The following is an 18293-nucleotide window of genomic DNA, read 5'->3' as shown; positions in this document are numbered from 1 at the left end:
CAATTGAGCATTATATACAAATGAAAACAAATATTTAAGAGAAAAAAAAATGTAAGTCTTGATTAACTAATTACATTGAACTTGATGGAGATTGTGGAAATAAATAAAGGTTCCACAACTAATGAAATGTTATGGGCTATTATGCCCATGCTTTCTCATTAAAACGAAACATTTCGTCATCATCTGCAGAGGATATTTTCAAGTGGGATCATACCATTGAGTGTTAAATTCTCACCCTGACTCGCCACTGATTGCAACAAAATTCCATTTATGCACGCTTTTATGGAATTTTAATACAGTCAGTAGCAAGCCAGGGTGTGAATTGATACTCGAGAAGCTACGCTTTCCCTTGAAAATGTTCTCTGCAGATGGAGAGAAAAGTTGGGTTTTTATTTGAAATCCATTCGACCACAGTGTAATAGGTCAGAACATTTTATTAATTGTGATATTTCCGACCATGAAAGTTTACAATTTACAGATAAAGGCTTTTTGTGAATAAAATTTATAATTTTTAATGGAATTTATCAATCCTCCTTCATATTACAAATCTTAATTTGTAATTAGTATTAATGCCCAATAATTGGAAACACACCATTTTACTTATTGATTATACTTTTTTGTCCAGTCATGTGAGAAACAGATAAGACTACTCAAATTACTAAACAGCTTTTTGAAATGGCATTGTACACCTGACTGTGGCCCCCTTTCACTCTGCCTCCAGTGCATCCGTACCTTCAAGACACAGATGCAGCAGGACGTGCAGACAATGTTTACCAATGCAGCCTTACACATCTCCTGCACAACATATTGGCCGACACCTGTGTGATTTTGTCAGACACATAGGGGGGGTGCGTAGGTTTATCAGTTGCTTGATGTTGCAGCCAGGCCCATCTATCTCATTTGTCATCACAGTCAGCTCCTTCCACAAACACAGATACAAATGCCACCACCATCCTGTTGCCGTCTCCAGCACCTGTCTCAGGTACCAGACTCACCACCAGCCATGACTCTCATCTTTACCCCATGTCCCAGTACGACCCCTGCCCACACTCAACAGTTCGTAGCTGACAGGAGGATGGTGTGCGAGCTTGTGGAGGCAGAAATGCTTCCTCCACTCCCACCTTTGCTCATCCCTATTTTATCTGTGTAGTCTGCTGCCTCTGGCATGCTGTCTGTCACTTTCATCACCCCTGCAGACCTCGGATGGTCTTCTTGGATTGGCTACCCAAGCCCATCGTTCTGGGATCCATTGCAGAGTGTTCTGCTATTCCAATCTCATACCCTCTCCTCACCCCTAGACATAAACCCTCACACTGGTGTGGCCAGTGGGCTGTTGGTGCGGGCTTATATACACTAGCTGCTGTCTGGATATCACTGATACTCATGCAAGGTGTGAACGACCCGGTACAACCGGGAGATTCGGGGAAAAATGTGGGAATTTTTTCATCTGGGAGAAAACGGGAAAACATGGGAGTTTTTCATTGTTTTAGGCTTCAGTTAAATTTTTGTAATTATGACTGGGGAGAACCGATACTCTAACAAAGAATATTACTGTATCTGTCTTCTGCAGAATAATACTGCAGCACTAAAACATGAATGAGAGAGAAAAAAAAAAAAAAACGAAAATAAAACATGAATTGCAAAGGAAATGTACCATACACAACAAAACAATGCAGTGCTTATACAGGTGCAAGCATGTGCCAACAGCAAAATGTGTCATAGGCTTTAGGAAGACTATGCAATGCTACATGAGAAAAAATTGCCTCTGATGAGCATGATGTCACAACTGTTTCCATTAGATTCATTTCAACACTTAGAAGTGGGCTCATGCACAGTTAAGTCGCATATGTTTAGTACCTTCTCCTGCTTCTGGCAACAGAAATGTAGCTGTTGGCTGAGTAAGCAGCTGCAGCGAGCAGCAGCTAGATGTTGCTGGGAAAAATTCTACTGATGCGCCCAAGCTGCCAGATTCATGCATGCTCAGCTTCCTGGAAGTAGGAGTAGGGGGGAGGGGGGGAGGGTTTGTGCAAACTGAGGTATCTGTCACTGGTAGCAAGCATCCAGTGCATGTTCATCTATCGATTATTCATATGATTTTGAAACGCATCCCTGTTGGTTTCTGAACATTTTTGAACACACTAAAAGTTTCTTCCTGAATGAATCATAAGTTGATTTTTGAGTGATGCATGGTGTATGCGATGTCTTTGTAAGGGGAATTCTCGTTGCATCTAGAAATAAACTTTCCTGCAGACGAAAGGGGATGGGGCTATACTAGCTGAGTGTAGTAAAGCAAGTGGATGAATGCCAATTGCTGTCTGATTATGTGGTTGATTAGGTTTGTGAAAGATCAGTGTTGTTATAATTACTAGCGAAATCCATAGATTCAGACTAACAGAGTGGAAATAAATGACTAACAGGAATAACAGGTAAGAAAGATTACGTATTATCTTTTCTGAAAGTAATGCGGAAAATGCGTCGCACGAACATGTAACAATGCCTAACCGGAGAATAATTGCGGGATAACCAAACCGGTGATTCTGGCAGGGTTAGTGAAGTTACTAACGAATAAGTTTTGGCAATGCCAAGAGTAGTTACAGAATTACTGATGACAAGATTGTTTGCTAGAACAAGGAAGGAAAAGAAGTGGGGAAATCACACAAATTATGGAAGAAAATGACGATTCCAAAATTATATAAATATTTCGTACTACTACTTTTCGATCTCATGCTTACTAGAGCGTATGAATGAAATGTGAAACTATTTCCTAACATAAAACTTTTTGCTTGTAGTTGGCCTAATAGGTATTTGATATTGGTTTTTTGTGAATTACGTTCTGTTGTGTTACAAAAATGACCATTTGTGCAAAAAGTCTTGTTTATTTGGTGTCTGTTATAATTGCTGCAATATTAGAGAGGTCTATTTTGTTTTATCTAGTAGACAGTGACAGAATAGACGTAATCAGATTGAGAAACCATATCAGTTTTGGGTACTATTTGTACTAACAGCTTTTTTAGCATTAGACAGTGACATTTCCATTTTTTTGTATCAAAACATTTGACGAACTTTGATGAGGCTATAGACTCTTTCGCAGAAAGGAAAGCATGCCATGTAAAGCTGTAGCAAGATTGAAGAGAAAAAAATGCTAGGAGCTAAGGATTGAAGAAATGTGTATTGTCTTGCTTGTCTCCTGTCTTTACTGGTTTTATGTGTCCTACATATAATTTTATGTAACACATACAGCAAGTTATTAGCTAATAGGCAGTAAAGAGAGCAATTTTTCTGAAGAGTTATTGTTCTCCCGATTACAAATAATCCCATCCAATATTAATTGTGAGTTTTCTTTTTTATTTCTTAAAGAGAGGGGTAGGATGTCAGGCCAGCTGAGCAGGAGAGGCACCACAGGACATATGAATTTCGACTATCCTGAATATAGTTTGATGGCATCCATTACAAAATATACACATTTCAATTCCACAGAGCGACATACAGTAATGTGCATTAGCAGAATGCTATGTGAAGAGGCATGGCACTGCACTTTGGAACACTTAAGACCAAATAATATGTCTTACGTTTCCGCGAGCACACGTTTTATGTATCAGACTCTTCAGAAAGATATGCGCTACAAAATGAACATATTATTGAAAATTTGATTTTTTTTATTAAAAAGAGGGGGAGGGGGGGGGGGGGGCAGGCTTAATATCAGGCGGAGGCCTACTTCATTGGGAATCTGCTGGACATACGAATGTGCACTTTAAGTACGCACTTTAAATGTTCACATTTTAGTGTTGTTCTCGAAATTCCGATGCTTGTGGAGTATCCTTTGATGCCTTGTTTCTTTTATGACATAATGTAAGATCTTTTAATGTTTTACACGTATGAACATATGGGCTTCCTACATCATCGTAGCTGCGCAAGTGTGGTGGCCCCTTTTACCTGGCACTATCCGGCAACTGCTGAAATGAAACTATTTCTAATACACTCCTGGAAATTGAAATAAGAACACCGTGAATTCATTGTCCTAGGAAGGGGAAACTTTATTGACACATTCCTTGGGTCAGATACATCACATGATCACACTGACAGAACCACAGGCACATAGACACAGGCAACAGAGCATGCACAATGTCGGCACTAGTACAGTGTATATCCACCTTTCCCAGCAATGCAGGCTGCTATTCTCCCATGGAGACGATCGTAGAGATGCTGGATGTTGTCCTGTGGAACGGCTTGCCATGCCATTTCCACCTGGCGCCTCAGTTGGACCAGCGTTCGTGCTGGACGTGCAGACCGCGTGAGACGACGCTTCATCCAGTCCCAAACATGCTCAATGGGGGACAGATCCGGAGATCTTGGTGGCCAGGGTAGTTGATTTACACCTTCTAGAGCACGTTGGGTGGCATGGGATACATGCGGACGTGCATTGTCCTGTTGGAACAGCAAGTTCCCTTGCCGGTCTAGGAATAGTAGAACGATGGGTTCGATGACGGTTTGGATGTACCGTGCACTATTCAGTGTCCCCTCGACGATCACCAGAGGTGTACGGCCAGTGTAGGAGATCACTCCCCACACCATGATGCCGGGTGTTGGCCCTGTGTGCCTCGGTCGTATGCAGTCCTGATTGTGGCGCTCACCTGCACGGCGCCAAACACGCATACGACCATCATTGGCACCAAGGCAGAAGCGACTCTCATCGCTGAAGACGACACGTCTCCATTCGTCCCTCCATTCACGCCTGTCGCGACACCACTGGAGGCTTGCTGCACGATGTTGGGGCGTGAGCGGAAGACGGCCTAACGGTGTATGGGACCGTAACCCAGCTTCATGGAGACGGTTGCGAATGGTCCTCGCCGATACCCCAGGAGCAACAGTGTCCCTAATTTGCTGGGAAGTGGCGGTGCGGTCCCCTACGGCACTGCATAGGATCTTACGGTCTTGGCGTGCATCTGTGCGTCGCTGCAGTCCGGTCCCAGGTCGACGGGCACGTGCACCTTCCGCCGACCACTGGCGACAACGTCGATGTGCTGTGGAGACCTCACGCCCCACGTGTTGAGCAATTCGTCCACCCGGCCTCCCGCATGCCCAAAGTCCGTCAACTGCACATACGGTTCACGTCCACGCTGTCGCGGCATGCTACCAGTGTTAAAGACTGCGATGGAGCTCCTTATGCCACGGCAAACTGGCTGACACTGACGGCGGCGGTTTGCAAATGCTGCGCAGCTAGCGCCATTCAACGGCCAACACCGCAGTTCCTGGTGTGTCCTCTGTGCTGTGCGTGTGATCATTGCTTGTACAGCCCTCTCGCAGTGTCCGGAGCAAGTATGGTGGGTCTGACACACCAGTGTCAGTGTGTTCTTTTTTCCATTTCCAGGAGTGTAGGCCGCGGGAAAATATTGTGAATCGTGGTTTGAAAAGCTTTACTTTCAAAGTAAATTTCCTGTGACGCAAGTTGAACTATGTGCAAGAATGTATGATGAATTTCTTAAACCACAGAGCATTTGACTCTCATTTAAAAATCAACTCTGATGACAAGCCATTTAGAAGAATTTTGAGCCCAGAAGATGAGATATTTATGCCGTCGTTAGAAATTTTACTGGTACACTTGTGTTGTGTATCTTAAAATGTAACTTGCAAAAAAATATAAACATTGTGTGAAAGCTTAGCCTCTCTTGGGAGATATGATACTGTGTGAAGAGTTTGACAGAGCACTGAAAGACCTGAGTCGAAACAAGGCCCCAGGAGAAGACAACATTCCATTAGAACTATTGACGGCCTTGGGAGAGCCAGTCCTGACAAAACTCTACCATCTGGTGAGCAAGATGTATGAGACAGGCGAAATACCCTCAGACTTCAAGAAAAATATAATAATTCCAATCCCAAAGAAAGCAGGTGCTGACAGATGTGAAAATTACTGAACAGTCAGTTTAATAAGTCACGGATGCAACTTGCAGAGGATAGAGTAGCATGGAGAGCTGCATCAAACCAGTCTCAGGACTGAAGACCACAATAACAACAACAGTATCTCACGATATGGAACATCAGTTTTTTTGTAAATGTAATGTGTTTATCAATTTTTTGTGTGGGTACATGCTGACAAATTGTGAAATTTTGTTAACAAATTGAGTTCTATACCCTTTGCAGCATGCATGTCACAGAATCATAATTATCTTCGGCATTTCTTTAATATCTACCTTTTCATTCTCATAACATTATGTACAAAAATTAAAACCAATTTAGGAAGTAGAAGGGTTCTTTTTTAATTTAGTTAAAAAATAAAATAAACTTACTATAAATTTAGCATATAAACATTATTAAGTTTAAGTGCATTGTAGTGAAAATCTTTAGTGCAGATTATTATTACTGTTTTTAAAAATAATTTGCCAATGTATGGTAGAATTTAAAACACTTTGACATGCACAGTGTGACTGTTTCTTTTATTGAGCGCTTTCCACTGAGTAGTTTTGTTTTTCCTATGCTGATTTTGTACACTCTTTTATTACAGAAGAAAATTTGTCAAATACTCCTTTGTCTTGATTATATCTTTTTGCTTTATGTAGGATGAAAGCATTTTTAGCGGTCATAAAAAAAGTTGCCTCCATCATGTCAGATTCGTTAAGCAGAAAGGTGGAAGGAGTATATAGAGGGTCTATACAAGGGTGCTGTACTTGAGGAAAATCTTATGGAAATGGAAGAGGATGTAGATGAAGATGAAATGGGAGATATGATACTGCGTGAAGAACTTCTCAGAGCACTGAAAGATCTAAGACGAAACAAGGTCTTGGGAGTACACAACATTCCATTAGAACTCCTGACAGTCTTGGAAGAGCCATTCCGGACAAAAACTCTACCATCTGGTGAGCAAGATGTATGAGACAGGCAAAACCCTCAGAATTCAAGAAGAGTATAATAATTCCAATCCCAAAGAAAGCAGGTGTTGACAGATGTGAAAACTACCGAACTATCAGTTTAATAAGACACAGCTGCAAAATACTATGCAAATTCTTTACAGACGAATCGAAAAACTGGTAGAAGCCAACCAATAAGACACAGCTGCAAAATACTAATGTGAATTCTTTGCAGACGAATGGAAAAACTGGTAGAAGCTGACCTCGGGGAAGATCAGTTTGGATTCCGTAGAAATGTTGGAACACATGAGGCAATACTGACCTTACGACTTATTTTAGAAGAAAGATTAAGGAAAGGCAAACCTATGTTTCTAGCATTTGTAGACTTAGAGAAAGCTTTTGACAGTGTTGACTAGAATACTCTCTTTCAAATTCTAAAGGTGGCAGGGGTAAAATACAGAGAGGGAAAGGCTATTTACAATTTGTACATAAACCAGATTTCAGTTCTAAGAGTCGTGGGGCAAGAAAGGGAAGCAGTGGTTGGGAAGGGAGTGAGACAGGGTTGTAGCCTCTCCCCAATGTTATTCAACCTGTATATTGAGCCAGCAGTAAAGGGAACGAAAGAAAAATTCAGAGTAGGTATTAAAATCCATGGAGATGAAATAAATATTTTGAGGTTCGTCTATGACATTGTAATTCTGTCAGAGACAGCAAAGAACTTGGAAGAGCAATTGAATGGAATAGACAGTGTCTTGAAAGGAGGATATAAGATGAACATCAACAAAAGCAAAATGAGGATAACGGAATGTAGTCGAATTAAGTCGGTTGACGCTGAGGGAATTAGATTAGGAAATGAGACACTTAAAGTAGTGAAGGAGTTTTGCTATTTGGGGAGCAAAATAATTAATGATGGTTAAAGTAGAGAGGATATAAAATGTAGACTGGCAATGGCAAAGAAAGTGTTTCTGCAGAAGAGAAATTTCTTAACATCGAGTATTGATTTAAGTGTTATAGAGTCATTTCTGAAAGTATTTGTATGTAGTGTAGCCATGTATGGAGGTGAAACGTGGACGATAAATAGTTTGGACAAGAAGAGAATAGAAGCTTTCAAAATGTGGTGCTATAGAAGAATGCTGAAGATTAGATGAGTAGATCACGTAACTAATGAGGAGGTGTTGAATAGGATTGGGGAGACGAGAAGTTCGTGGCACAACTTGACCAGAAGAAGGGATCGGTTGGTAGGACATGTTCTGAGGCATCAAGGGATAACAAATTTAGCATTGGAGGGCAGTGTGGAGGGTAAAAATCGTAGAGGGAGATAAAGAGATGATTACACTAAGCAGATTCAGAAGGATGTAGGTTGCAGTAAGTACTGGGAGATGAAGCAGCTTGCACAGGATAGAGTAGCATGGAGAGCTGCATCAAACCAGTCTCAGGACTGAAGACCACAACAACAACATCTTGAAATGGTGGTAGGATATGAAATGACCATTACATCTGCACCAGTCCTATTGAGATCATACCCTAGAATGGTATCAGATATTATTTTTATAGGTATCCGTATTTTGCTGTGAAGCTCTACGTGTGTTTTTTGTCATCTGCATATTTGTATTCCAGCTTCAAATAAAATTTAAAACAGAAGTTCTACTTTTTTTTGCAGAGTAAGCACAAATTACACATTGTCATTTATTTGGATATATTTTATTGTTGTGTGTCATCTTGTTATATTTCCACTGGCTTGATATTTGCAGGACAAATTTTGTTTTATATCTTGTTTCGGTGTGCACCTCAATTTGTGGTGAATAATCTCCTGTCTCCAACTGAGCGATGTGATGCAGTGATTAGCACACTAGACTCTCTCTCAGGACGATGATGTTTCAAATCCCTGTCTGACCATACAGATTTAGATTTTCTGTGATTTCCCCAGGCAAATGCAGAGGTGGTTCCTTTGAAAAAGGCATGGCTGATTTTCTCCCCCATTCTTTTGTCATCTCAACTTGTGCTCCGTCTCTAATGGCCAACCTACCAACAGGACATCAAACTCTTGATCTTCCTTCCTTCCTTCCCATATTCTGATGCACAATTTCAGTCTTCAGAATAGAGAATGAAGTCATTTTCACATACACCAGTAGATAATTAAGCACATTTATGGATTCATAATTCTCAAGCAGTATCTATTTTATATTATATAGTGAACAGACACTGAAACCCGTTTCAGAGTGAATCAAGTAGATGTTTGATTGAAGGTGACCTTAACAGAAAGACTTGCTGCCACCATTACATACGATGTTGAGTTCGTTTATGATAAACTAATGCCACAAAATCCTTTAAGACTTTATAATTTGCTTTTATTGAGTTTTTTGACATTGACTTACAAATCACCACTTTGCTGACACTTGTTTTAGATTTTGACTATAACTCAACTTCGAACACGGTGCAAAGTACTGTTCCAAAGGAGGCTGGTCTCTTTGCACCAGCTGATGAAAAGAAGAATGTCAAAGAAAATGCTATTGCTAAAGAATCCATTGCGCAGGTGGCACCTGTAAAGGTACGTTATCGAGAAAAAAGATGACTTGGTAGCAATTTTTTTCTTTAACGTTCTGAAAAAAAAAAAAGATATAAAGAGTGTTCTGTCCTGCAACATGACACTAAGTAGATGTCACAGTTAGCGTTCTGATAGTTTTATTATTTTTTAAAAGTTTTCATGTGATATTTTTATTTTTATAAGTTGAAGATAGGAACATACCATACAGAAAAATGTGCTCACCAAGAAAATTTCTGGTTAATATTATACACTGTTTTTTTAAAAAAAACTGTTAAATTAAATCTCTTTTGTGTGTGGTATTGGTTTACTTTATTTTTGTTATAACTTTTGACACAGTACACATTAAAAACAGAAATTGTGCCCTGTACTCATGAACCTATGATTATTAACATGCAGTTTGTAATCAGCTCCTCTTGTCAATGTGTACATTAATTACCAAAAACACTCCAGCACACTGGAACAGTTGCTAGAAAGACGTAAAACTGAGAGATCATTGGCAAGTTGGGATACAAATAAGCAACTGAAAGATCTATATAGGCACATACTAGTAATTTTATTTTATTTATTTATTTTTATGAAATCATCTTTCACAAATATGAGAACTTTCATGTATCATAATCTTAACCAAAAATGTGAGTAATCTGGTAATGTGTTCCTTTGGTACTGCTATCGGTGTTGCTTCTATCTTTCATTTCTGTAGAATGCAACGAGATAGTGATGGATCTTGTTTTAAAACATATTAATCATTTTGAAGGCTATAGTGATTGATTGTTTTAAAAATAATTTATTGCAGCATCTCACCAATTTCAAGCAAAACTACCATTTTCATCTGGCTTCAGCATTTATGAAATACATACTGTGGTTCAATCCCATCACTGTGAAAACTTGACAATGTGGTTTCCCCAGTGGTAGGATTGAACCACAGCATGTATTTTATGATTTGCGGATGGCCATTGTCAGCCAAAATTGGTAATTACGTTCGGCAATAAACAAGTTTCAGTGACTGATCAGTTGCTGAGTTACTGTATGCCATTTGTGTCTAACAGTGGTGTGACTAATGAAGAGGCCTGCTGAGTGATATTGGTGTATATTGTATTGTGAAGAAAGATTAAGCATTATGGGCTTTGTGTGGGAAATGTTTCTTTGTTTTGAGCATAGTACTGGCAGTGTGTTGATGGAAGGCTGTGTGAGTATAAGTCTTTCTCTGTGCAGTTTTACTAAGTGATTATTGCTGTTGGAGGTATCAGCAGTGTGCAGCAGCCAGAATGAAAAGAAAGTATTCAGTACAGTCCCATCACACATGCTACTTTAATTCTATTATAATCCTACGGAATGTATGCTGGACATAATTATTACCATAATTGCTATCCAAGCTAAAATGGGAGCCCATCAAAAAGTTGTTCACAACTGTGCACATGAAAATGCCAATTTATAAAGTTACCTCTTATTAAACTATCAACAAATCAGTACTCCTAATTCTACATATGACAGATGCTGTTAAGCTGTGAAGCATTTGGTACTGCACTTGTAATGTTCCGCTGTAATGTTAATAGTCAAAAAGATGCTGTGTTTTTAGTTCGTAAGCAGCGTGCAGACGAATACCACATTTATGGAACACTGCTCAATTGTGATTGATTCAGTTCTTTACCAGTTTTAAAATGTGTGTCATGTTTGAGACATCATGTCTTATATAAGCAATAGTGCTATCTTATGAAGATAATGCTTCATGCTCGTATATATTCTAGGATAAAGATTAATGGCCATTTGACGCAGATGTCGTATTCTAAATGATGTGACATCTGTAAAGACAAACCTTCAGTAAAGCAAAATTAGATAAAATAGAAAGTATACTGGCATTTACAAAATATTGTGATGCTTGCCTTGTTGTGTGAGTCCAGCATTTAACAAGACAACCATAAATCCCATTCACAAAGCAGCCAGAAAGTCATTGTTCATCAGTGTTCCTTTTTTGAAGCTTACCAAATTTCACAACTTTCTGAAACCAGGGACTGTTTGAAACATGGACTAAGTTCCTCATTCCTTTAAAACTGCTGTGACTCTGAGTGTGTATCAGGATGTCAGATGCCATTGGGGGGAGGGGGGAGTGAAAGGGTATCTGGCTTTTTTCTGCTTTGCCTGAAATGTCATTGGGTGCACCCCATGTTAATTGTGCAGGGAGTATAAAGGAGCATGACAACTGATGGGAAACACAAATGGTGAATGCCTTGTCAAAATAAAAAATAAAATAATAAAAAATGTAAGGGTGTAAAAGAATCACCAGCTAACTTGGAGGAAGTAAGAAAGTTTAATGAGCACCAGTAGCTTCCACAACTGGCAGAAACGTAAACTACTCAACAAAAGTTTTTCACTCCTCGCAGATATATGAAAATTTGTGGATGTACGTTCAAGGGGAGTGGGGAATTAAAAAAATAAGGCATATGAAACTGAAGAAATAATTGAACAATGCACTAAAATCAAAACATTAACAAAAATTAAAGGTGGTCTTTTCGAAAGTGCTCATCTGTGAAATCAAAATCTGATGCTAGGTAACTTACAGTACCTTCCAGCTACACTGCATTGCAATGTGCTTCTATCCTTATTGACATACAGGGTGTTTCAAAAAGAACTTTACAAATTTAAATATTCAAATAAATTTATTGAAAGAAGATACAGAGCTGGGTTTAGTTTCATTTTGTAGGGAAACACATCAAGATTTTTTACCTTAAATTAAAGATGTTGTATGTGGATTCCATTGGTTATCCTGCATACATCTCATCGGAAGTCAATTTCTTGCCAGACTCACTGTAGGTGTAACTTGCACAGTGGTGGCATAAATTCTTGCTCTGAGTTCAGGTAGAGAAGCTGGCACATGAGGGACAAACGTGATATCCTTGATAAATCCCCATTTAAAAAAAATAGAGTGGTATCAAGTCTGGGGAACGTAGGGGCCACAAAATTGGCACATCATGGGCAATCCGTTGACTTGGAAAGCGGTCACTGAGAAAATCCCTCACATCAGCCAGGTAATGGGGTGGTGCACCATCTTGTATGAAGTAAACATTTCATTCTTGGTCATCTTCATCGATCTGTGATATCAAAAAATTGTTGTAATATATCTAGGTACACTATCTGATGGTTCTCACCTTTATTTATAATTAGAATGACAGAACAATACATTGTTTTCATTTAAGTGAAGAAAATAACCTAAATTCCATAAATTCTCTGTTTCACTTTAAACTTAGTCATCCCATTGTACAGAATTCTTTTATATTTAAAATTATCAATTCATTTTTTTTCCATTCCCACAATTCTGTCTAAATGTCCATCAGAATCCAAAGTTCAAAAACATATATATTCAGTAATAATCAAGAGACAACTAATATTACAATAAATTTATTTTCTCAAACAACCATTTCAGTATAAATTTCATGAATAAGTGGATGATCTGCAAAGCTTCCATCGAACTGCCAATACTTCTCTTGGAACTCTTACATACAAAGAAAAGGGAAAGGAAAATTTCAGTTGACTTCCTATCCCATCCCTTACTCTTATTTAAGGTAACTTTTTTTTTTTTGCATTGTCATCATCTTTATAATATTCCAGGACATTTATTCAGAACTTGTTCCCATTTGTGTTTAAATTCACTGTAGGAAAGAAAGAAAGAATAAGTTGTACTTGCTATACTTGTTATACCATGTTACGGAAGATGCAAATTGATTGTGTGGAGATGCTTGCATTTCTCTGGTCAACACATCCCTCTTAGCAGCTTCCAAAGAAAAAGGCAACACATAGTTCTGCTCTTGGGATAGCAATGACAGTGTAACTGGTGACATTGACAAAGGGTGATGACAGTGAGGCAAATCTTCAGTGTTTTGCATTGTTGCCTAACTATGCGTGACAATGATGTGGAAAGGACAGCATGCTACTCATCAGATGTGAACAGCAGTCTAATAGCTTGGGGTGGGTAATGGGTGTAAGAATTATGATTAGGCATGGATTGGGTAAGGAAGGAAAGGAATAGCAGTTTAGGCATGATGGAAGATGCTTGTGCTGCTGGGGAAGCGTGAAGAGATGATGTAAGGAAGGGATAGGGTTGTTAGGTGCAGCATTTGGAGGATGAATTGGTTTTGTGTGTGTGTGTGGGGGGGGGGGGGAGGAGGGGGGGAGCACTTGATAGAAGCAGAGAGCTGCAAAGGATACACATAAGTGTGTTGGTGAGGTAAAAGATTTGTGTAGCATTTGAGAGGGAGCAGCAAGGTGGAAAGGCAGATGGTTGACAGGGCATAGTGTGCTTTGGGACTGAGGGTGGGGGAGGGAAAAGGAAAGGGGGGATTACAGGAATAATGTGTTGTAGGGAGAATTCTAGGAAAAACTGGTGTTGGTGGAAAGAGACTGTGAAACAATCATTAAAGTGAAGCACACCATGTTGCATGGAATGTTCAGCAACTGTATGGTTCATATGTATCTTGGCCACAGTTTGGCGGTGTCCATTCATGAGAACAGACAGCTTGTTACTTTCCATGCCCACATATGGCTGACTCAACAACTTTTCTATGTTGTGAGAAGCAGTCTGTCTTTTCCAGAATATTGTCATATCATCCTGGACTTTCCATTGTTTGATTTAGGCCAACTTTGTAAGAGCTTGAAGTGCATCATAGATTTAAACAGAATTGTCTCGGTATGAGTGTAAAGCTGATTTAGAAGAAATGATTGGGGAGAATTTTGATAACTGCACTACAGTTTTTTCTGAAAATGTGAGAATGAAGTGGAGGACATAAGAAGGATTATGGCTTTTAAAATTATGGGGAATTAACTGGACATGTGCAGATTGTAAGTTACCAAACTTCCATGACTATTCTATAACATTCAAAGTCTGAATATGTCTTTTAAAAACACTTTTGGTATAAACTGTTGTTGATATCAAACTTAATAAAAGCTTGGTATCATAATGGGAGAACTAACAAGATCATGTTCAAAAGACACGCAGCAGTTTCTCCAGTAGATGTTTCCTGGGGATGTTGGGTAATGGAATCCTCCTTGGATGCTAGTTAAAATGTGTCAACAAAACTGATTCCTCCCTCCCTCCCTAATGTGCTTAACACATATTTGTCTAATATGTAGTATCTTGTATGTAATGGAACACAGTTGGCGACAGTATTATGCAAAATTTAGATTGCTACTCATCATATAGAGGAGACATTCTGTTGCACACAGACACAAGGCAAAGATTGATATTCGGGCAAGCTTTTGGCCATAACACCTAGTTATGGAATAGAAGAACGGAAGAAAGAGAGAACATGAACATGCACATGCACATGCACATGCACATACTCATGCATGACCATTGTGTCTGGCCGCTGTAGCTGGACTGCAGGTATTACAACTGCACCAGATGGGCAGTGTAGCCACAGTGGTCGGAGACATTGCTTGTGTGTGTGTGTGTGTGTGTGTGTGTGTGTGTGTGTGTGTGTGTGTGTGTGTTTTCTAGTTCAGAAGGAGGCTTTTTCACCAAAAGCTTATCTGTAGAGCAGTCTTTCGTTGTGTCTGTCTATGACACAACATCTCCTCTATATGGTAAGTGGGAATCTTATCTTTTTTAGTAATATTGTCATTATTTATTCCACACTGGACTTTCCATTGTTTGGTGGAACAAAGTTGTGTTGTCTGAAACTAGTGCTACGAAATCGCCGGTGTCGAAGCAGTTGAAGCAGGTAAACTGTTGTCTCGGAGACAGTGAGTATTCCCCTAAGCAGGAATTTTTTGTGCCGATTGTGGGTTAGTCTGGTCATTCTTTCTGTATTCTTGTATGCTCATATTATACGGGGTGTTCAAAAAGTCTTTCCGCAGTGCCGTATGATTGTTAGCCACGCATGCTGTAGTGAATATACCGAAATGAAGCTCGGTGAAATACAAGTTATTAATTTATTGAATATTCATTTTTACTTACAAATTTTCACATTAAATGTTGAAAGTGTCCCCCCTGTTGTTGAATACACAATTCAGCTCATCTAATCATTTTTTACAAACACAAGCTGTAACATTTCTTCTGGAACAGAAGCAGTGAAAGTGGATATTGCAGTTTTCAATTCATTGATGGATTTTGGATGGTTTTTATAGACAGTTGCTTTCGCTGCACCCCAGAAGAAAAAATCAGGTGGTGTTAGGTCAGGCAAAGTCCCTGTGAAATTATGCAAGCAGTGAAACTGAAATGTAAATTGTATGCACGGTTGCACCATCTCGCTGAAAAAACTGTTAAGTATTTCACTTAACACGCGTTCTCCTATGAATGGGCACAGAATATCACTGCAGTATTGTTGTGCATTTATTGTTTTGTTGAAAAATATGGGATCCATAATCCGACGTCCAGAAATTGCAATCCAAATTCCTATTTTCGTAGAATGAAGTGGTTCCTCACGAATACACAATGGATTTGCAGTATTCTACATACGAGAATTTTGCAAGTTTATGTACCCGGTTAAATGAAACCATGCCTCATCAGTGAAAAACGTTTCATTACGAATATCTCTTCCATTTTGTTGTACGAAATTTTTGAGCCATTGACAATAATGCAGTCTCTTCCCATGATCAGTATCTTTTAGGTTTTGCACGAGTCACTTTATATGGGAAAAGTTCTAATTTTTTCTGTACAGCTGTGTGGGCCGTTCCAACACTAACATTGATTTCATGGGCGAGTTTTCTTACTGACTTGGTTGGACTCGTGCACATTTTATCGGAAATATCAAGTAGTTTATCCTAAGACAAAACGCTAGGACAACCACTTCTCACTGCATCTTTCACTGAACCCGTACTTTGAAATTTGTTAATCAAATCTCGCACAGTATCGTGATGTGGGAGTGTTGCCTCTGATAAAAGTGAATTAAATGTTTGACGAACTGAAACTGTGTATTTACTGCCAGCTTTAAACACTTGTTCGATTAAAAACACACGTTCTTCAGTGGTTAGCATTTTAACAGTGACAAAAACGAAACAAACGAACAAAGGAACTAAACTTAAATGTTCATGTTGAGACTTAACGACACTCACCGACGCTACTACTGATGCTGGCTGAGATAAATGAAGCAGTGGAATGTTCGGAGAATCCACTTGAAGGGAAGTAACCCAGGCAGGCGAACAATCATATGGCACTGCGGAAAGACTTTTTGAACACCCCGTATTACTTTATCGTGGTCCAGAATAATGTACTATTTTGTTTAATCTTAAATTTATATGGATGCTGTTATCTACATCTACATCTACATCTACATGACTACTCTGCAATTCACATTTAAGTGCTTGGCAGAGGGTTCATCGAACCACAATCATACTATCTCTCTACTATTCCACTCCCGAACAGCGAGCGGGAAAAACGAACACCTAAACCTTTCTGTTCGAGCTCTGATTTCTCTTATTTTATTTTGATGATCATTCCTACCTATGTAGGTTGGGCTCAACAAAATATTTTCGCATTCGGAAGAGAAAGTTGGTGACTGAAATTTCGTAAAAAGCTCTCGCCGCGACGAAAAACGTCTATGCTGTAATGACTTCCATCCCAACTCGTGTATCATATCTGCCACACTCTCTCCTCTATAACGCGATAATACAAAACGAGCTGCCCTTCTTTGCACCCTCTCGATGTCCTCCGTCAATCCCACCTGGTAAGGATCCCACACCGCGCAGCAATATTCTAACAGAGGACGAACGAGTGTAGTGTATGCTGTCTCTTTAGTGGACTTGTTGCATCTTCTAAGTGTCCTGCCAATGAAACGCAACCTTTGGCTCGCCTTCCCGACAATATTATCTATGTGGTCCTTCCAACTGAAGTTGTTCGTAATTTTAACACCCAGGTACTTAGTTGAATTGACAGCCTTGAGAATTGTACTATTTATCGAGTAATCGAATTCCAACGGAGTTCTTTTGGAACTCATGTGGATCATCTCACACTTTTCGTTATTTAGCGTCAACTGCCACCTGACACACCATACACCAATCTTTTCTAAATCGCTTTGCAGCTGATACTGGTCTTCGGATGACCTTACTAGACGGTAAATTACAGCATCATCTGCGAACAGTCTAAGAGAACTGCTCAGATTGTCACCCAGGTCATTTATATAGATCAGGAACAGTAGAGGTCCCAGGACGCTTCCCTGGGGAACACCTGATATCACTTCAGTTTTACTCGATGATTTGCCGTCTATTACTACGAACTGCGACCTTCCTGACAGGAAATCACGAATCCAGTCGCACAACTGAGACGATACCCCATAGCTCTGCAGCTTGATTAGAAGTCGCTTGTGAGGAACGGTGTCAAAAGCTTTCCGGAAATCTAGAAATACGGAATCAACTTGAGATCCCCTGTCGATAGCGGCCATTACTTCGTGCGAATAAAGAGCTAGCTGCGTTGCACAAGAGCGATGTTTTCTGAAGCCATGCTGATTACGTGTCAATAGATCGTTCTCTTCGAGGTGATTCATAATGTTTGAATACAGTATATGCTCCAAAACCCTACTGCAAACCGACGTCAATGATATAGGTCTGTAGTTAAATGGATTACTCCTACTACCGTTCTTGAACACTGGTGCGACCTGCGCAATTTTCCAATCTGTAGGTACAGATCTATCGGTGAGCGAGCGGTTGTATATGAGTGCTACGTAGGGAGCTATAGTATCAGCGTAATCTGAAAGGAACCTAATCGGTATACAATCTGGACCTGAAGACTTGCCCGTATCAAGCGATTTGAGTTGCTTCGCAACCCCTAAGGTATCTACTTCTAAGAAACTCATGCTAGCAGATGTTCGTGTTTCAAATTCTGGAATATTCCATTCGTCTTCCCTGGTGAAGGAATTTCGGAAAACTGCGTTCAATAACTCCGCTTTAGCGGCACAGTCGTCGATAACAGTACCATCGGT

At 39.7% G+C, this 18293-nt stretch overlaps 1 protein-coding gene across 2 annotated transcripts in view; it reads left to right on the top strand.

Annotated features, from left to right (window-relative positions):
- The window catches only part of LOC126284873 (WASH complex subunit 2), a 204574-nt gene that overhangs the window by 89924 nt on the left and 96357 nt on the right, over nt 1-18293 (top strand). For both annotated transcript variants that reach the window (XM_049984113.1, XM_049984112.1), the window contains exon 11: nt 9248-9390. In XM_049984113.1, the coding sequence (XP_049840070.1) occupies nt 9248-9390 (143 nt within the window). The remainder of the gene's footprint in view (nt 1-9247; nt 9391-18293) is intronic.

The sequence above is a fragment of the Schistocerca gregaria genome, chromosome 8 (assembly GCF_023897955.1).
Source record: "Schistocerca gregaria isolate iqSchGreg1 chromosome 8, iqSchGreg1.2, whole genome shotgun sequence".
Lineage (NCBI taxonomy): Eukaryota > Metazoa > Arthropoda > Insecta > Orthoptera > Acrididae > Schistocerca > Schistocerca gregaria.
This window is presented reverse-complemented; position numbering and strand designations above follow the sequence as displayed.